Source organism: Brachyistius frenatus, unplaced genomic scaffold, assembly GCF_029030835.1.
Source record: "Brachyistius frenatus isolate BFR_SWC_R1_liver_20210118 unplaced genomic scaffold, ASM2903083v1 Contig_9, whole genome shotgun sequence".
Classification (NCBI taxonomy): domain Eukaryota; kingdom Metazoa; phylum Chordata; class Actinopteri; family Embiotocidae; genus Brachyistius; species Brachyistius frenatus.
This window is the reverse complement of record NW_027210608.1, coordinates 4390680-4412718: the sequence shown is the minus strand read 5'-3', so window position 1 is coordinate 4412718 and position 22039 is coordinate 4390680. Positions and strand designations below refer to the sequence as shown.

The 22039-nt window shown below is 43.1% G+C and overlaps 1 protein-coding gene across 1 annotated transcript in view; it reads right to left on the bottom strand.

Annotated features, from left to right (window-relative positions):
- Positions 1–4582, bottom strand: part of fto (FTO alpha-ketoglutarate dependent dioxygenase) — a 122718-nt gene extending 118136 nt beyond the window's left edge. Inside the window, exon 1 of the mRNA XM_069690438.1 lies at positions 4418–4582. Within this exon, the coding sequence (XP_069546539.1) occupies positions 4418–4495 (78 nt within the window). The 5' untranslated portion in view covers positions 4496–4582. The remainder of the gene's footprint in view (positions 1–4417) is intronic.
- Between the last annotated feature and the right edge of the window lie 17457 nt (positions 4583–22039).

Here is a 22039-nt window from a genome sequence, read left to right as displayed (position 1 = left end):
GAATCGACCAGCCCGACATTGATGTCAGTGTTTGGTAGATCATTTTTAAGAAGCTCTCACTGGCTGTACAAACAGGGAAATCATACACATTTCTATGATAAATAGAACAAAAAATAAATAAAAGCGTATTGTAAATGTCCCAGCACACGCATTGCAACTGATGGGTGATTCGTTTAACTATGATGGAAGTTATGACATCCTTGCAACAGTTTTAGTATATCAGCTGAATTCATTTAAAAAAAAAAAAGCCTTAACTAACCAAACGGATGTGTTAACATTTCAATCCAAAAACACGAGCACAGATCAAATAGGCAAGACAAGCTAAAGACATGTAGAAGAAAAGCTCAGCAGCAGACTAATCAGCCCCCTCCGACGCTCACGCAGCCGATCAATGAAAGACCCGGGGCCCAGGGCTTGCACTATATTACACTCCAAAACTTCATATTCATTCATTGATTTTATTTTTCTGAATAGTATATCACCGAACTCCAATGGGAGCAAAAAGATGGGGGGCTGGGGCTGAGGTCAACTCTCACATGGATGCCTGGACGAATGTTTGCACAATATTGATGGCGCACGAGGGAAGAAATGACTAAATATCTGGATCAATAGCTAGTTTCCCTAGCTACGACAGGTTGTTTCAGATGGAAATATATAAATACTTCTTTATGGCAACTGGAGTAGCGCTAACGAACAGTGCTAAATGCCCCCCTTAAGGTAAACTCTTTGATTAGCCAAGGCCAGAGGTGACAAGAGAGGTCTGCTGATGCTATGATGCCACGCTTCCAGTGGCCTGAGGATGCTTATGCACACAGGGGCCCAGTAAAGAGACCAAGAATATGACAGGTCACAAGCCCTCGGCAAAGAACCCTGACCCTCCTCTTCATTTGTAATGATAATGGGCCGAGGCTACACCAATCTCAGTCATGTCCAAATAATGCACAACGTGACTAATTTATCAAATCTTTTCTTCGGTTTTCTGTTGTAATCAGGACAAGAAGTGGGACATTTTCTGGCCAAAAGAAACGAATGTGCACGTGGAATTTTTTTTTAAACAGTGAAATAGGCTGAGCACTTTGTAATCAAACCAGGCCAATGCATCCTGGTGCTGCTGCTGATGGCAGAAGAGCTGCCTGTTCTTATTTACAGCACAATACAATCACTGAGAACAACACCCAACCTCACAGCTTCCCCAGCTCCACAGTGGCCAGCGGGGCCATAAAGAGGGAGGCGCCACGTCATCGCCGGCTCCTTAATTAAATGAAAGCTGTTAGCTTCATTTGCCTCCTTTTTTTTACACGTTGAACTAGCCAGCCCACCGTTGAAGACCTCCCAGACGCCATCCCTGCTCGGCCCTAAATCATGACCGGGTGAACGGCCCAGTGGGTCCCGGCTGGACACGCGGCAGCCACCCGGCGGCAAGGCCAGCGCAGGGCGCGCGGCGGATCGACACCGAGCCGGCGATAAGTAATTCTGTAGAGGTTTAGCAGCGTGATAGCCTGATCAATACTGTGTGCTCAGGCCATTAGGAATGCAGCGAGGAAATGACCCCCTCTGGTAATAAAGCAGGGCATCTGGGTTCTCCTTCATTTGCCAGCTCCATTAGTGTAATGGTATCATTATCTGCCACAGCCGTATTTTTGTGAGCTCTGGCTTTTCCACGGCTCGACCGGCGGGGGTCTGATGAAGCTGTGAGAGCCCCCATGCCGAGTGTTCCCCTTCTACCGTTCGACTCGGTGTAAATCTAGCTCTGTTGGAGCTTATGTGCTTTCCTGCCTTAGGTATCCATACCCATGTTTTATGTCAGCACCTAACACTATTTCTCCATTATTGGCTCATTAATAGAGTAAGCAGCATGTAGCTCGGGTTCAGAGGGAGAAAAAGATGGCCGGCCGAGTGCAAAGCTGCTGAATGTGCTGAATCTGACACCCACCTCTTGCTAAAACATCGGGCTTGACATGACAGGACGTCGGCATTAGTTGCCATAAATCACTTCCTTTACACTAATTCACCAGCTAACATTTTGTGGGGGAGAATTGATTAACCATGTCTGGACGTGTGGCCACATAATCAGCTTTTACCTTGCTAGTTGTTAATTTAACAGAACCGCCAGGGGAAACACAAACCATTTTAATGAGTGTTTAGAAATTAAATATCCTAAACAGCTTGCACTAGGTGCCACAACCAGAGCAAACCAATGAGGCTGATCTAAGCAATGGGCTCGGCCGGGCCGGGACCTCACAACATCTGGTGACCCTGTGTGATCATTACTTTGCATGGCGCTCACACACACACACACACACGCACACACGCACACACACACACACACACACACACACACACACACACACACACACACAGACACGCACACACACACACACGCACACACTTCCTGTTTCGACACAGCACTTGTCATCACTGTGCAAATGGCGAGCTTGCATCAAAGACAGCATTAGAGCATCGGGTTAAGGGACAGAGTCCGTTCTGTTCTCACACTTGCCAGAGCATGAGTGAAAATTCATCCTGCGATGACAACACTGACAAAATATAGTGAAATGTTTTCAATTCATTGGGGTCGAGGGCAAGCTGGATGTTACTATAAGGAGAAAATTCATGTAGATGTTGCTACTTGATAACCTCGAGAAAAGTACAAATTCATAAAAAGACACTATTTTTCGAATTTAACAAGAAAGATAACAATTCCCTTGTCTAAGCAATGAAAAACATAATTATTCAAATTTGAAATAATGAAATAAATGTGAACTGATATGACTGGGGTGTGGTTAATTCCCCCTGGGCCCAGAGGGAAGCAGAACAATGTCCTGTCCTTTTTCGCTTAAAAAATATATAGACAGAGGGACGATGGTATCCCACCTGTCTATGCTATACTGACTTGCTGTGGTGGGACTTTCCGGGCAGACTGTGTATTCATTTGGCACTAATCTGTTGGGGCTTGCATTCCATAACTCAGAATGACAGTGCACCCATCAGAGTGCATCTCTCACTTTGTGCAGCACTGCAAACACACTCACTTACTGGATAAGGCGACCATCATATCCAAGTTTTTAGTTATCGTGACAACTGTATCGTTACACAACCACTGATATGATGAAGATTGGCCAAAAAATCCATTCCTTATTTGGCTGCTTTATAGTCATACAGTCAGTTTACAATTACAATTTCTTTTGCACATCCTTATATTTATCTACAGCGAAAGGAAGCTAAGCCATTAGGTGTGTGCAGTGCTGACTGCCTGAGGGCCAGCTGGAATGATTTCTCTCTCTGAGCCGCTCATCTGGCCGCCACGGCTGCTTTCATAAACAGGAGGAACCACGTCCTACATAGTTTCACTGCTGTCTGACATGATCCAAACACATGTGCCACAGCAGACGGCGTCCAAGTCAGGAGGAAACAGACAGAGAGGCAGACAGACAGACACTAAGAGGGGTGGCTATAGGTGGAAAAGCCCAGGACGCCTTGGGCACAGCTGAGTTGATTCCTTTCCTTCCTCTTGTGTCGCCACAAATCGCAAAGTTATGCTTACAGAGCATGTGGAAGCCTGATTGAGCCCAGGTCAGCACGAAACACAGCTCGTCGCATCAGCACACACAACACTTGGTCCTCACAGGTTATAAACACACTTATATCTGACCTGTGTGTTCAAATCCTTTCTCATCAGGTCCTACAGCTGGCCTATGAGCAGAGGGTATTATTTAAGAGCAGTAATGACAACAGTAGGTGACAGGTTGTCATTCAGAGCACAAGGTATCATCCACTCTGTCCTCATGCCTGAAGCAGCTGCAGACTGCTGGCCTGGCAGCTGGTCAAACCCCAGAAACACTACACACCAACTTCACTATTTGTTTTTACTGTTGCAGAGCTGCTTCATTGCTGCTGCACAATTAACAATTGATTGTGTTTCTTCACACCAGCATCAACATCCCCAATTAGGCTTGAACTCAATGTTCTGGTTTTTTTGTGTTTTTTTTTTTATTATTATTATTAATGTTTAATGCCAATCAATTAAATAGTTATGACTTTAATATTTTTGGCACAAATATGCTGCCTACTGTAATTCATATTGTATTTCCACTTGAAATGGGGTGCTGCCCTGACGTTGCCCTGCGTGCGACCGACAGCCTCTTATCAGCAGTGTACCTACGTCACAAAAAGTACCATTTTAATGTAACTGTAATTCTTCATTGTGGCGGACTGGGGGAGGGAGGGGAGAGGGGGGGGGGGGGCAAAAATGGAAAACACAATAAAGGAAACAGGCATGGTGAGGTATGCGCTGACATTCGCGGCTTTCTAGCCTTCAAAATGCAGCCAGCAGCATCACACAAGGAGCATTATATATTCAGCGAGCGACAGGGCTTAGAAATATGCCAGACCTAACGGAGAAAAACGCTATCAATACCTTTCTTCTCTTCTCCCCCTCACTGTCACCCGATCTTTTCATGTTCCTGGAGTTGTGTTTACACTGCCTCGCTTTCATTAGGAGCGACCTCGGTCGTTGTAGTGCGCGAGCGAACAGCGGCTCGAGCTGCACTCACGTCAGCGGCAGCGGATGCGAAAGCAGACGTTTATTGCATTGAGGCGAAAGCCCAAACGTCGAGGTTCTCGGTGTTAAATGCGTTTTAGTCGAGAGGTTCGCGGAGGAGACGCTGCAAACGCAGCGACGCGAACTACAACTCCCAGACTGGTGTGTGTGTGTGTGTGTGTGTGTGTGTGTGCTCGCGGCCGGAAGTAGCGTCGGCACGCTCCAGATGTTACACCGCGGAGGTCCGGTGTCGGTACACAGTTCCACACCGGAGACAGACCGGTCAGCTTGGGTTTAAAATTCGGGATTTAAGTTTTACAGCCCTTAAAACGGCTGTGACGTTAAATTAAACAGTAAAACAGACATGTAAAAAACAATTGCTACACGTTGTTATTTTTACCTCTGGTAGTGAGCATTATATTGCAGGTGAAATTTGATGTTTTGCATTTTTTTTTTTTTTAGTACGAGGATTTTAAAATATAATTTGCTTCAAAATATGCTGGTCCTCAACATGACTATTCCATATGCTTTCCCCTTTTTGTAAATCAGAAACAGTGCCACTTTCATCTTAGACTATGTGTAAAAATAGCAATCATGCTTTGAACGTGCTCCAGTTCAAGTCCCGCTAACCTTCTTTCAACTCTCGCATGCATCTCAAATCCAGGTGCCTGCTTTTCTGCCGGTGTGGGCTTCAACCACGTCAACCCTTTTCAACTCACCACCGGTCATGAAAGTGCGCCGTAAACGCGAAGCCTCTACCGGGCTGCCTTTGTGTATCACCTACAGTTGCCCTCCAAGAGTTGAACCAGATTGCTCATAACATAGTTTGAATGGTGCTGAAATATGTTCTGTCCATTGTTCCTATCAAAGCACATGTGAAATACATGAGAGAGTTTCACGGATGGAGTGGCGGTGGCGGTGGGAGGGCGATGCAGGGGTGGATTGCATGGGCTGAAACACCTGCTACATATTACCATTACAGACTTTGATCAGTGTCTTCATTAGTTCCCTTTGTAATCTCTTTTCTTTTATGGTGGAGTTGACCCGAGTAAGCCGAGCACGGTGATTTAACACACATGTTTCTTTCACCTGTCTTGTAAAATGCTCAAAAGCTCTCCCACTCTCAAAGATGTCAGTGTCTCTGGCATCCCTTTCTAATAAACTGTGGAGGTTCTTTTGATTCCTATTTATAACCTACATTTCCTCTCCTCTGTCCTGGCCTTCCAAGGGGAGAAAAGGTTTGAAAAATATCCTCTGAATCGTTTTCTGAAAACTAGATCCATGTGCAAGCATTTATACGATTTTTCACATGACCATATGTCAGCCTATAGTACCTTTTTAGAGCTACTATCATGGGGGGGAAAAAATCTTATGATGTAGTAAATAATTTCTTCTTACAGTGTCAAAACCTGACTAAATCCAACCTCCATCACCCCGATCTATCATTACACCATGTTCCTTTTATGTGTCAAACTATCGTTCACATGTTCCCACTGTCAGTCATCTTTATGGTTTTAAGAAATTTAAGGTTCCCTCCTTGAGAATATTGGCTTAGTGCGTCATATCTGGGGCTTTTTGACTGAACATGTGTATTTTGCTTTTAATGGCAGACAGGCCCTGTACCTTGTCCAATAATTCCTGCAGGAGCTTGGTTTTTAATTCCATCGCTGGTGGCCCGTTGATTGAATGGTGTCAATGTCCTCACAATCCCTGTGGCTGAAGAATCAAATGTGCACAGTGGGCCCTATTACATTATTCACAAAATACACATTGTTCAAATCCTGTAGGCCTCAGTGATGGAGGTTTGTGGAATCATTTAAGAGTTTGGGTAGAGGGAGTTGTTTGGAAACAGCAAGCCTGAACATGTCTTAAAGAAACTAAATCTCCCTACCAACAACTCTGAAGCACACTAATTGACACGTTATACTTTATTTGTACATAAACCTAATTTTAAAAATCAGATTACAGTTTTATGGGGGTTATATGCTGGACTACAGTAAAATGAAGTCACTGCTCCTAGCAATGAAATAGTTTGGCACTTACACCAGGATAAAACTTTACATATTTATACTTTGGTCCAAATCTTTTTTAAATCCACGAAACTCCATTTAGTTGCTTTAGGGAAAGACTAGGGTTCTAATTACAGTGGGACTGGAGGGTCTGACCTCCATAATTAAATGACCCTCCAACTCCAAATAAAGAGGTAAAAAGACAGCTAAATACACACTATTTTATTCTCAACATTGGCTTATTCATTAACAATAAAAAAAAATTAAAAAAAAAGTTCACATATTATCTTCTGTTGGCTAAAACTGGTGCTCAGACATGAGCAGTGAGACAATGGAGGATTAGTTGGTGTAGAGATATATTGCAACACAAATGTTGAGTGTATTATTTTATTTTGAGTCTTGTATGTGCTTAATGAGTCAGTGCTTATAAAAAAAAAAAGATTTACACTTTAGAAATTCCTAAACATTTTAAAGGGTAGGAAATAACTGCAAAGATATTTGATGTATTTTATTGATGGTTCGCTATTTTCTATTAATGTGTACTTTGTTGTTAGTTGCCTCTCAGCCGGCATTGACAAAGGCCTGGTATGTGGAAGAAGCACATTGAGTTGGCAGGTTTGGTTCTACTGACAGAGAATAACAATTTTAATTGTGCAAACATTTCAAAAGAAAAGGCTGATGTCTATACAATGTAGTGTAATGTTTGGTGAGTGTATCATCTTGTTAAGTTTCTTAACTCTACTGTTGTGTCTCCTTTCCAAGGTGTTCAGGCCAAAAGAGTCACTGAGGGCCTGCAAACTGTTTAAAGTTTCCGGGAGTCACCAAGTGGTTGATTGAGGAGGAGGAGGGGAAGCACTTTTTCAAATTTAAACTAGACAGGATGGCCTGAAATTTGACATGTGAAACAGTTTTAAATAACGTTATCAATTCATCTTGAATTGTGCAAATATTGATACTTATATGTAAGTAATTTCTTTGATAGTTTTTGATGGGTTTTGTGGCTCAGGCTACCCTGTTGAATGGTCGGGCTTCAGGAGTAGTGAGGAGCAGTTTATAAAAGGCTACCAATTAACATTAGGGGCTTCCACTGCTAGGTTATCAGTATTGGTTCAAATGTATGACTACTTTATTGAAATCAGACTGTGTTTCATTCTCAAAGTCAACATGAGCAAAAGGAAGTAGATATAGAGCACTTTTATTTGGTGCTAAAAAAAAAAGAATTAGTGCAGAGCAGGACAATATGAGGGATGGTGAGTTTTACATACCTTGCATATGTGCTGTTTGCACAAAGGAAGCGGAGGGAGAGGTCAGGAGGAAAATGAGATGCAGGCAGGACCTACAGTCACAAAGAGGTAAGTAAATATTGTAAGATTTCTGTACCGGGTTCCCTTCATGCCCTAGAGAAAAAGCTGACACCTCTAACTGTCATTGTATAATTCACACTCTAGAAACAAGTCAAACTATGATTCAGATGTCCCCACTGTCAATCACTGTGACGGGGAACATGTCAGAGAAGGCAAAGTTCTCTGGATCCTTGTCGTTTGATGGTTAGATTTGAGGCTCTGTGAACAATCATAATGTCCAGGCTCTTTAAAGACAAGCCAATTACCTTCTCCTACAATGCCTGTCATTTGTCTTACAGCGAATCAGGCTCTAAAGCAGGCACCTCTCCTATTATGTCTGACCTGTGGGGTTCGGCATAAGACAAGGTCACCCATGTACACACTCTGATGTGGTATCGTATGGGATGACGGGGGGAGGGGGGGGATCACTTTGAACTTCTTCTGTCATCATATACTCCTCTCTGGTGATCTAGCAAATATGTTTGAGGTCACGACAGGGGTATGTTTTCTGTTATTGTGCGTTGCATCAGCTCCGGATGACCCTTTGACAAGGCTCCCTTTTTCGTGATATAATGAGATTCTAAAAAAGCGGAGGAAGAATAAAGGATGAAGAACACACCAGTGCCAGAGTGGACAAAAGTGCAGTACAGGAAGACAGAGACCATTGTGTTGTGTCTGTATTAAAACCAGAGCCCACCGCCCAGCAATCATCTCTCCCCCCCTGTTGTTCAAACTATTGTATGGCCTGAAAAATCAGAAAACACAATAGGCAGGCCCCATTGTGAATAATAACATCTTTCCGATGCAGGAGCTTCTATTGGACCACCTAGATGTTATTATTGCCCTATCGAGTTGTGGGTTCTGTATGAAACAGAGGAAGCAAACTACTGGGAAAACTAAAAACAATACAGCCGAGCATTGTCCTGCAGCACGCAGGACCTTTGCTGAAGGTACTGCTAAGAATTATAAACAGCATTTTTCACTCACCACGGCGTCGGCGAGGGACCATCCTCAGCATTGTTCAGCCTCCGTGAAGACAAGCTTGTTTTTGATTTTTATTTATATCGAATGACCATATGGAGCAAGTATGTGCCTTCCCTGCTTGCTAACCTTCAATGCCTAGCCTTAGGAAACTGTTATTTGTCAGTGCTATAAAGCAGATTGCTGCCCAGTGGTTTCAATTAACATCAAAGAGCTCTTCGCAGGCAGTAATAGTTATATCAAAACCTGAAATGTATTATTTAGGGTTACATGCTGGAGTCCTCCAAACGATTATGTCCTTGTTTGGAGAAGGGTTTTCTTTTCCTGCTGACTTTTTCCATCCCATATACTCCACCGCCCTCGCCTTGCTTCTTTGAAGCGCTCCCACATCACTCCTGTACAGACCCTTTGTAGCACCAGGGTACCTGTGTGGCTCACACCCGGTGGCCTATTAGTTGCAGGGCATAAAAAGTGGCTCTGCAATAGTGATCGAGAGATTTAAACTCCTGTGAAGACAGCAGATTTTCCAAAGTCTCGCATGCTTAGCTGGCAGTGATGGAATCTAAATAAGTACATTTACTCAAGTACTGTTCTCAAGTCCAAATTTGAGGTATTTACTTGAGTAATTCCATTTGATGGAACTTTATATTTCTACTCCATTAAATCTCAGCGGTAAATGTTGTACGTTTTACTCCACTACATTTGTCTGACAGCTTTAATTACTTTTAAGACAGTATTCATCCCCTTCCTGTCCAGTGGAAACCATGTCTCTCCTAATTTGTTGATATTTTTATTTATTTGTTTTATATAAACTGAAGGATTCGATGTCAAAATTCTCCCTCTTCTTATTTGCATGAAAATGCATTGTTTATCTGAACTTGTTGATGTTTTAGAGACATGTGGTTCGAAACGATACAAACATGTGACAATCATATGGAATATGATGCATTACTGTGGATTAAACTGACCAACAATTCACAAAGTAGTTAAAATGAGCACAAACCTAAATAACCACTGCATTGAAATGCACATTAATTCAACAGAAATTTAAATACAACAACATTAGATATAACACCGAAACACTGAGCAGGAGCACTTTTTTTTTTAAACTTGTAGTTGAGTACTTTCACGGTGCGGAATTAGGATTTTTACTTAAGTAAAGGATCTGAACCCGTCATGTGTGAACTGGTTCCATTATTTGCATTATAGTCAAAGTCATCAAAAGTTTAAACTTTGTAAAAGGTGCAAAGTTGACAATGGGCAAGTGAGGATATTTGCATTTATTTATCATGTGACAAGTGAAGGAGATTCATTATTAAAAATGTGCTGTTTGTACAATGAGCAATATCCATAGTAATCAATCAAATCTGCATGTTACAACTTTAATTTGTGTCTTTACGGTTGTGGGGTAGGCCTGGACTAGTCTGGAAATAAGTATGTTAGCCTATGTGTTTTATCCTGTGTCATGGTTTAATGTTATGCATAACATCTTTTCTTGTATTTCTTGTTTTTTCTTGTAGATTCAATGCTTCCTTTTCTTTTGTGAATATTTGTGACAAGTGTGTTGGGTTGTTCACAGGATGAAAATCAAAATACAGGAAGACTTTCAAAGTGAATCAATGCAGATCTTAAGCACTGACACTAGTCTAGTCGTTGTCCGTGCAAATCCATCAGTGCAAATTTTCTCAGATGTGCATCAAGCCTTCAGGTACAGAATCACCTGGACTGAATAGCACCTGCTGTCTGGCCAGTTTAACAAGCTCTCTGTAAATCTCCAAGAAAAAAATATTTTTTAAGGTGCTATTAAAGCAGCGCAGGGAAAAGAGCTTTTTTTTTTTTTTTTGTCCGACTGAATCGTTAAAACTCTTGCAACCCCGTGGCCGAGGCTTAAAGCGCACAGAGGGGCCTTTTAAAATGGTTCAAAAACTACATACACCATTCAATACATGTTGATTAAGCCTCAATAAATGATCATATAGCACCACAGGAAAGAGCCCTTTGGTTAGCGAACAGAAAGAGCGTGCAGCCTTAGTCTAAGATGTGGTACACCTCCTCGCCTGGGATCACTTCCAGACACCGAAATGAGGAAGCGCTTTGCTATTGCTGTGATTTGAATACCATGATCACTGAGTAGTTTTATAAGAAACCCATTAAAAGTGAGGTTTTGACATACAAAAGAGACCCTGTTTAAATCTCACGCACATTGTCAGGCTGAAAGACATTATAAAAACTCTATACGGAAGCATACACCCTCTGTGTGTGTCCCTGCCTAGCGCGCCGTCAGTAGTGTCTTTTGTAGGGGGAAACATGACCTGTTCTCTGGGGAAGCCCGTGCCCTATAGCTCAGCACCGTGCTGCAGATTAATCGCACATTTGTTCAGCGTGATACTATCACCCACACCAGACTTAACTTTTAACAAAGACGTCTGCTTGAAATATTCTGATGTGTCAAAATATTCCACGATCTGAGAGAATAAGTCCTCCTGAATAGGAGCAGCCAAGGTGGACACAATAACCCAGAGTGACCTCCTCACTCCGCCTGCTTTTGACAGTGTTTATAAAGTGCCAACTCCTCTCATTAGCACTCCTATTATCCCAGAGTTATAGCAGCCCTGCAGATCAAACACAGCCCGGGTGAACAATGGCTGAAATGGCATTAATATGATATGTAAGAGTTCAGCAAATATTGAGAGAGATCTCTTTGATGGGGACTGTTTTACATTAGAGACTTTTTATAAGGGCTTTTCTGCTCTTTAATGTGCATGTTTTCCCCTTGAGTCAGTGTTACCAGGTTTAGGTCCTGTCGTGTGACCGGTCGATGATTTCAGTGGAGGGGGCACATTCGGTGCGCATATGACAGCAATTGTTAGTACACACACAGGGCATATATTGGTAGTACTTTGGGAAAACCGCAGTTAGTGGGTCTTTTCATGTGCAAATCTAAATTCCCTCTGGGTTAATAAAGATCGATTGAACTGCACTCTATTCTCACTGGCTGCATGTGCATATTTGTTGAATTAATCCACCCATTTGTTACTAATAAATGTGAGACTGATGAATGAAAGACTGATTCATGTTTGGCAGGTGATCAAGTGTTCATCTGACAGCTCAGACTCGACCCAAACCCAGCAGTCTGACCACTGACATGAACACTGAAACGTGTTTATTTATCCACGCACATTTTTCCTCATTTCCAAATTAGCTGACATTACGGAGCGTGCTGATGGTGACAGGTACATTTAACACTGGCTGAAAAGTTTAAATCACACCCAACCTCGCGTACACAGAGCCTCTTACATTCTCTCTGAGGCCGCCTTCACGTCTAATTACCGCACATCCAATTGAATGGCGGGGTGGTTTATGGTAGAGTATTGGCACTCTATACTTATACTCTCCTCCAGCCCACCCTCAAAGGTTAAATAGAGAATTTGGTTGAAAGTGTGTTCTGTCTTTTCAACTGTCTGTCAAATGCTGCCGCTCTGTCACAAACTGCCGGCGTGTCAGAGAAACGCACACGTTGCCCTTAAGTTCAGGCAAAATCCATCCGGTTGGGTTGAGGAAAAGATCATGGTGTGGGTTAAATGTGAAACTGTTGCAATTTGGTTTGGCTTAGGCACCAGAACCATTTGGTTAGGTTAAGGGAAAAGTCATGGGTTGGGTAAAAAAAAAAAAAAAAAAAGTCATATGTCACATATAACACTACTTAAGCAAATTACTTACAATGCTTAAAACGTTGACCTCAACGCTGGTGTCCTGAAAAGTCCCGTGTTTGTTCCTTCCAACCATACTGACCTCATTATATGCACAGTTTGTCACTCTTTCTACTCTGTCACATGACTTCTTTCCTTTGACCTGGAGGGTTGTGACGTTTGACGCCAAAGGGCACCTTGTGCTTATCGCTACGAATCGCTTCGGCAAACAGCAGTATTTGACGCCCTTGGAATCTTTTATAGTTTACTTCTCATTTAGTTCCAGTCTCCATCCTTGAGAAGTGGAGACACAGTTCAAGACAAAGTGCAAAAGACCTATCCTGAAAAATAGCCATGATGTCTTACATTTATGTCTACAAAATAGATGGACTGTTTTCATCTGGCAATAAAAATGTTTCAACTGTACAACCCCTGGTTACACTTGGTCAAGTCATTTTTCAACGCTGTCAACTGTATTTCCATCAAGTGAACTGTCCCGACTGAGATGTTGATTGGTTGGTCTGTAGGTTTGTGAAGAGCGGGATGACTCAGATTAGATGTAATGTTACTATAATTCTCTGAGCAGCATTGAAAATCTTTTGGACCCCGTGCCACATGTGTTTGCATGTCTGTTTGGTTTGGCCAGAAACTGACAGCAGCTTCTGGTTATCCAGAACCCATTAGACGATTTGATCCCAAATGGGCCTCGTTTCCATTTGCTGAGAGTAATGTTCAGTATTTGCGCTGCGGTACATTGGTCGGACGTCTGTGATTTGTTTCAGCGTGTTACTTATGATGTCTTTCAAGATCTTTTTAAGATGCGCACGATTGCATTCATCTTCATCATCCTTGCCTATGTTCTAATTTTCATTATTACCACCGTCAATAATTGATTCCACTGCTGAAACAGGATGAATAATGACAAGTTGTCGTGGAAGCATTAGTCTATCTGGGAGTTTCTAACAACTGTAGGATAATTTAGCATCCACACTTGTGAAAATCTGTAAAACGCACATGCTTACATACAGAGGTACCTCACACACTTTAGTAGAGGTAATACTTTCCATGCACCTCCGACACAAAAGCAGCCTCAAGCTGAAGTTTGCAGTCGCCAAACAATTCTGCAATTTATGCTGTTTTGTGGTATATGGTTGAAGCAGATTAATAAAATATGTAGACTGCCCTGCTAAAGGCCGGGGACAAGCAACCGACTATAAAAAAAAAATAAAAAAAAGAGAGCCACAGCTTTTTTTATACATGTAGATCATATATGTCACAGAGCCAAATCCCCATTTCAACACTGTGTCAAAGGCGGCTCTGGACCGCATCCCGAGCTCTTTGCTTGTTTGTCTTTTGTAAAAAAAGGACAACTACCCCAGCAGTGCCAAAGTACCCCAGGCTCTTTGATATGTGAAAGCCTAACAGTGGGACTGCTCCCTGCTCAGCTGGTACACAGATGTGTGTGTGTGTGTGTGTGTGTGTGTGTGTGTGTGTGTGTGTGTGTGTGTGTGTGTGTGTGTGTGTGTGTGTGTGTGTGTGTGTGTGTGTGTGTGTGTGTGTGTGTGTGTGTGTGTGTGTGTGTGTGTGTGTGTGTGTGTGTGTGTGTGTGTGCGAGTGTGTAGGGGGAGCCCGCTGTCTGAACCGAACACAGATTAGTGACTCCTTCTTTTTTTTTTTTTTTATTCCTAATAAATAAACCCCAGTGCATGCTGGGTTATGTGTGAGGGGAAAATAACATGCCACTAGCCAATCAGAAGCAGGTGGTACGGGGCTTGGTGGCTACGGATCCCGCAGCTCTTATCATAAAACAACTGCACTTTTAACTTTAATTGTAGTTGCGGATTGATTTTGGGGTTTGGGTTAGAAGTGTTTTATTACTTCAGACTGAAATCAAAGCAGCAGAAATATAATTATGTTAAAAGCAGGCAATGGTTTTGTTGTAATGGACGGTGGCCAAATGTTTCAGGCTGAACTTGCAGATAAGGGTACTGCCACACACACACTCACACAAATGGTGGAAACACTGCACAGATTACTGTATGACTGGCTGAAAGCAGTACAAGCACAAGTCCGATGTAAAGTCTTTGGCTTTGTCTATTATGCTGCTTGCACTTGTAGTTGAGGAGGAAATATTGTATATATTTACTCCTTTATATTTATCTGGCATCCATAGTCCATCCATTTGTTATATTTCAGATTTAGATTTTTTTTTTATCTCAATCAGATTATATAGTATACAAGAGCATACTAAGTACAGCATTTAAAATGAGATTTTATAATTACCATTTTTTTGTAAAGATTGTAGTTTTATTTTTCTGAAGTGAAATGCAGTACTTTTACTTGTAATGGATGTAATGTATTTTCACACCGTGGTGGGGATACTTTTAAATAAGTAAATGATCAAAGTATTCCTTCTACTACTGTATGTTGCACTCGCATTTTTAGATGCAGCACTGACATTGATATTTAAACTAAATGTGTCCTGTGACTTCTTAGCATGACTCTTGATTTTTTTTTTTTTTTTTTTTTTTTAATCTTTTTGTGTCTTCAGAACATCTTTTTTTATATATATAATTTGTCTAATAGAAGAATATTTTGTACTCTTGGCTAATGTTTAGAATGAAGATGTACTTCTAAATAAGGGAAGTAATGTTGTTGTTTCTCATTGCAGCCACTATTCTAACCCCTTTTCGCATGCAGCCTGTCAGTCGTCAGTTTATGCCAAAAATAACAGCTGCCCGGCAGAGGTGACACTTCTGTTTGAGCGGTCAGAAATCCACATGGATACATTAACACAGCCACATCGGACTGCTTTTACACTCCTCCAACTTTAAGATGGTGACTGTTAATCCATAAACTGTCTGTATAGTGAATTGTTAAAATAGGCCATAGGTAGATCTCTGTGGGATGTTCTTGGCTGCGGTTCGAGGCTGATGGCCTCTAGTGAGCTTTCCTCTGAACGTAGTGGGGGAGATTATGATGAAAGGAGCAGAGAATGAGATGACACACCCTGTCTCCATAATTCGCTGCTTCATCGTGAACAGAGGCATTAAGCGCCCCCCTTTTTTTTCTCTCCGGAGAATCGTACATGTCACACCGCACAGTGTCTCTATATGAGTCAGTCACCTCAGGTGTTTCGCACGCACATCAACGGCGGCATGGCATGTCGTCAGATTGCTTCATCCATAGCATCTGAGATCACAGAGGAGAAAAAGTATGATTTATAATGCCAATCAATGATGCTTCACTTCGTCTCGGAGTTTCTCCGTTTTGTTTTTTTTAGGATTTCAATGGAAAAATTTTAGAGTTTCTTTGTTTCCGGGCAAAGACAGAAGCTTCTCCACCCTGCGAGGAATAAAACTCTTTTTATAAAAGTGCTCTACTGTACAAGTGTGTGCTACATTTTGTCTCACTAGCTCTTTCACCATATAAATGCATCTTTACAATCTAGCCTCTAGTCTTCAAATTCACTCCCAGACCACGTGTTTTTGGTATAATGGTGAATTTATCTGTAACGTCACGTGTTAATTAACCTGTCTTTATTTCATACATGTAAACATTTAACATAAGGCCTGCCCTGACTGTTAGCTGGGAATGGACAATGCTATTCTGACAGGCTCCATGACATGCTGATAGTATGTCTTGTGGTATAAAAACAGCCTAAAACTGCTATAAATATGCGCAGCTTAATGTATTTCTTTCAGACTAATGTGTTTTTACAAATGTACATTTTGTAAATGTTCCTTCATTTAATATTTCTTTCTGATAAAACAAAAAAACATCTGACCCAATCCTGACCTGTCTCACATGTGACCCCAGTTTCACACTGTAAATCGTCAGACAATTAAAAAGAAGAAAAAAAAGAGAGAGGGAGCAATCCAAAATGCTGAACCACAAAAACATCAGACTGCCATTTTTGGGGCCTTTCCCATAACCCTCAGCTCTTGGTAATTAGTCAGCAATTGGGAGATAAAGCGTGTGATTGGGAGTGAAAACAACGTGGGGATTGCAGACTGCGGTTTGGAATGGCAAATTCCTCTGGGAGACACAAGTCTGTCACAGAAGGAAAGTCTTGATTTAAAGGCGTTGATTCAGTAAATTACGCGTTCTGTGAGACAGCACAGGGGTTTTTAATTGCAAACATTAAATTACAGACTGAGAAATTGTGGCGTGTATAATACAGTGTGTATTTAGACAGACTCGCAGCTGGAGCTTTGGTTCTGATAAGTGTCAGCGTCATCAAGACATCTATTTGTTCTTGTTAGTGGTTGTCTCTTGATGCATGATGGGTGCACACAGGTGAACTTTGGAAATGCCTTTATTTCCTCTATAAAAAAAAATGTACATGTTAATTTAAACAGTCTGGTTATGTGCAAATATTATACATGTACATAAAGTAAACAAATACATATATATTTGAGCCACCAAATTCTGCAAATTGTTTCAAATTTAGTTATAGTATAGTAAAATAACACAATATTGCTCGAGTTTATTTTTATAGAGTTTTTTTCGTCAAGAAATTCTGCTGCACATTTGGAAGCTGTAAATTGTTAAATTATCACACTAAACCATTTGTGTTTCTTTGTATCTGGCACCTATTAGTTAGTGGTAACTCATTTGTATTGTACAGTTAGTATGTGGCATACAACTGACTGACTCACCCGTCCTTTCACCACACAGGATTTCTCTCCCATATGTACAAGTTGTGATATCCGGTCCACCAAAATGTCTACATAGTGTTTTTTGGTTTTCAGTGTGGTTTCTGCTAATCTCCCAGTGGCACCAAACAGATTTGTGTCTCTATATTGGGCTCGGCAACGGTTACCGCTCAACTATGTTGATCACTCTGTGGACGGATGTGTGTGTGTTTCTGTGTGTGTAAATCCTAACCCTGTTGCATGCGTGTGTGAGTTTTAAGGCCCCTAAATATGGCATGTGTGTTCCTGAGTGTGTGCACGTGCAGTGGTGTTGCACATGGGTGTAAATGACTCTGCGTTGATTGTATGTGTGTTGTGTGTGTGTGTGTGTGTGTGTGGGAGGAGAGGGTTGAGGGGGGGGTGTAATGTCAACAAACAGGAACAACAACAACAGTTACGCTGGCTGCCACTGAGCCTCAGCTATGTTGTAATTAGAAGTGGATGAAAATGTGGGACAACAGCGCCTTTAACCATAACCAAACATTTCTCCCAGGCGGAGGATTACAGGCACAAACTTGAATGTGGTCTGCTCTCCCTTCTGCGTGCCACATGTCACCGCTTCTCTGGCCAACCCATCCTGGTCCTCTCCTCTGCCACCGGCCATTTGGCGCTGCACCCCAGATGTGTGATATGGTCACCTTCAACCGCTTCAGTGACTCACCCTCTGTGTATACATGCTTTTAAGTGTGTGTGTGTGTGTGTGTGTGTGTGTGTGTGTGTGTGTGTGTGTGTGTGTGTGTGTGTGTGTGTGTGTGTGTGTGTGTGTGTGTGTGTGTGTGTGTGTGTGTACACTGCAGTCCTATCATCCTCCAGTCTGTGCTGCCTCCCACTGGTTGGGCATGATACTGACAGTGACACTTCATCCTCTCTGGAGACACAAACAAACTTAAACATTAATGAAAGCAATCTAATTTGCATTTGTCTTAACCAGCTCAGAGTTAGCAACACAATTCAGATGTCAGGGCACGGTAATAAATCACTTTAACATGAGCCTCAACCAGTTGGAACTCCAAGAAGTTAAATAAATGCTAACAAGGAGGTGCAAATCCAATGTTGCCTCACATCTGTATTTTCCACTGTCAAAAAGTGAATGATTTTTCACTGCCGCTCGGTCTAAAACAAGACCACCGCATGCGCGAATGAGTTTCAGGCTCTACCACCATGTCCTGGCACAGAGAGCACATCTGAGAAAACTTGTAAACAGTCAACCATAATCATACGTGCCCTGAATGGAGACATGATTAATCTAATCCCTGCTTGTCTGAAAACGCCAGAAAATTTCTCCCTATTGGAAAGCAATCAAGGCGGGCTTGCCCCGTGGATATACGTTGCAACGGCTGTGAAAAGATAGAAGCAAAAGAGTTTTATCCAATTTGCTAAGTTGATCGGGTTACAATGAAGGCATGCTGCGTTAAACCCACTGAAATCTGCAGCCTGGGGATTGTTTGGCCCTGTTAACTGTTGCCCCCTTCTCTGTTTTCACTCCGCGTATCTCACGTTGACCTCTGAGCATCCTCTCAGAGATAGATATCGAGTTTAAGAGCTTAATTGGCTGCAATAAAACAACACAAAGTCTGCTTTGTTTTCCAAACACTCCATCCAAACAAGGGAGTCTGCTGCCAGCATCCTGAGCCCAGCATGGGACTGGATCTCAGCGGGATAGCAGAGCATCAAGTTCAGCTTTAGGGCTGACCTTCTACATTCCTGTTCCCCATGTTCGCCCTCAGCCTCCTCCGGGGCTCAGTCAGGTGGGAGTGAGTCCCTCGACTCTTCTGCAGCAGCGGCAGCAAGAGAGGGGGTTCGAATGCGGACAGAATGGTTTGCTCAGCAGCCTGTTGCTTGGGTTTGTTTGGAGCTGCGGTCCTTGCTGGAATATGTAACCAAATTCCTTTCCCTGTCCCACAATCGGAGTTTGCTGCCAGCTTCCCTGGCAATGAGGCCCTGAATTAGGGCCAGTCCTCCTGCTCATCCCACAAAGCCTTTCATGTTCCCAAACCGCAGCCTGAGCGAGGCGCCTCGGTTTCAACAGCAGCAGACCAGCATATGTTTGCCTAATTCCTGAGACATGATGACAGTGGTCTCCCAGCCACGAAAAGACAGCTTCAGTTTTTTTTCCCCCTCATCCTGCACTTTAATTATTATTTTCTGTTGTTGATGACTTCCAATAGTTACACACCACATGTTTTCTCATTACACATGTTTTTATTCTTTTTTTTTTTTTTTTTTTTTATGAGCAAGCCCCCCCACAACCCTAAACTTCTCCCCCTCCTCTCCCCTCCTCCTCCTCCTCCTCCTCCTCCTCCACTACCGCCTCGGTCACCCCTCGCTTCCCACAATGCTTTGCTAGCGCCGTGACCCTGCAACTGGAAAAAAAACAAAAGAGCAGCGGGGGAGGTTTTTCATTGCCCAGCAGGAGATGGAATTATGGTTGGTTATTGCCCACAACTGCTAGGTGTAAGGAAGGATCAGAGCGCTGAGAGGTGGACACAGTCTTCCTGCCGCAGGTCACAGCAGATTACACAAAACCAGACCTGATGTCGTAAAGACAGGGCGTCGGAGAGCAACACCCAGCGCTGCACCCAGAGATGCCCTCTTGAACTTCTGTTCACACTCACTGGCGCCTCGTATACTATCAGAGCCTCTGTTTTTGTGCTGTCTGGGGAGTTTCACTGATTTAATATTTTTTTATTAAAAACACAGCACTTTATAATTATAATTTGAAATATGAATTTGGTGTTTTCCACCGCAGTGGCTGGATTCGGCAGCCAGCTGGAGCAGGTAGGTGCTCACAGAAATCTCCTCGGTGATGAATGAATCGGCTGCGTCTGGAATCAAACTTGCAGTCTTACGGTGTCAAAAGTTTGCGCCCAGTCTCGAAGCGTTAGAGTCATAAAAACAAGAACAACTCCCTGCGACATGCGGCGGTCCCCTCTTGACCTTCTCTTCACATTTGCTGGCGCCTCTAAAATTTTTGCGTTTCTGCGTTGAGACATTTTCTCGTGGGTGTCTGAGGAGGTTTTGATCGCGGCGCAATGATCATAAAACCAGCAAGAAGTGCTGCTCTTAATGCCCCCACACAATCTCCAGTGTAATCTGTAACCTCTGCCTTATTAAGCACAGAGTCTACTTGCTGGTGAGGTGAAACATAGAGCCACGAGACTGTTACAGAGCCAAAGACGAGCCTCGTGCAGCCAAAAAAAACAAGCACCAGAATCGCACCGAAAATAATCAGAATTTAGTGGCTCATAATGGTTTGCTTTGAAGGGGAAGGTATTCATATTTTCTGCTCTTTATTCCACTTATCAGTAGCCCTGCTCTCTCTCCCCTCGGGCCGGTCTTTCGGGACTTAAGACTCCTTGGCTCACATCAACTGCCTGTGGCTGTCATTGCATGTGTTTAGTTTCACCGCTAGTTTCCTACGGCTTACTGCGGCCCTGCGATCCTCTCAGATGGCGTGTGACACACACTTATCCCAGGCAAATCTGCACGTCCCCTCCTGCCAAGTCAAACAAGTCTGTATATTGCTGACGTCTAACCCAATATCTTTGGACTTTTAAAGACGGGTGCTTTTTTTTCTGCCTTTTCATGTACAAATCTGACCATAGTTTCAAATAGTCAATCATTAAATTCTCAGCGCTGCTTGCTGAAACATTCAGAGTTTATTTTATTCCTGCATGTACAGACAGCCGCAATACATTTTTAGCAGCCACGGCAGGAGCCATGTGTATTTTAACGCGCTGGCCATATGTGGCACCCTGACCTCTTTCATAAACAGAACAGTCTGCAGAGCACCATGGGTCTGTTTCATCAGTTTGGGAAAGGAAGAGAATGGGGCGGTAGAGGGGCGCTTTGGGAGGGGTTCTGTTGGGGTACTTTGAATGGAAGTCATGTTGGAGCCGGTCCCCTTTGAGGAAAGATGGGCAGCACTTGAAACTCCGTTTAACTGAGGTCCGGCCTGATTCTTGTATTAGTTAAGCCAAAGACTCCATCCGTCTGTTCAGCAGAAGGTTGACAGAATTAACTTGAAACGGATTCCCTGTCCTTAAACTGTCAGGCAACATCTACTCCTTCAGGCACATCCAAATAAAATGGACTTTTTCAAATCCAATCCTGCATCCTTTGTGCTTTGTAGTACAGTCTTGGATGCACAACAGTGGCGATGCACAACAATTAGCTTCCATGAATAAACAGCTCTTTCTCTCCAAAACAGATGATCAGTCTCTGTGTTATGGGGTCTTTGATTGATGTGGGTGGCCAGACTTGAATGGTCGTCACTCTAAGCGGACCCTCGGGCCTTGGAGCCCTATCATTGCAAAAGCAACCCCCCCCAGTGGCGCTCTACCTGTGGGTATCAGGTGTTGTGAGAGCTTTCGTGGGGGTGGGGTGGGGCGGGGTGGGGTGTAATTACACATGCATGTGAGGGAAAGGCCTCTGAGGGTAATGAGGTTTGGAGGATGCTGCCATCTCAGCGGGTGGTCCCTCCCTCCACCCTGACACAGATCCCCTGCCTCTCTGTCTGCGGCTGCTCACGCGAGTCGCCCAGGTCCCCTCCTCTCTTCTTGACCGGACAATCGGATGTGCTTCAGTAGGGACCTGGAAGCGGCGCCCACCCCAGTCGCTCCAGCCAAGCGGGCTCCCAGAGCTGCTTCCAGGCATTTCATCACATTACATCAGATCAAAAGCAATAAGCTAATTACAAACGACTGTGGGCATGCAAGCAGTAAATACAGAATCAACATAATTGATTTAATCCTCTCAATGCTAAGTGAAAAACTTATCA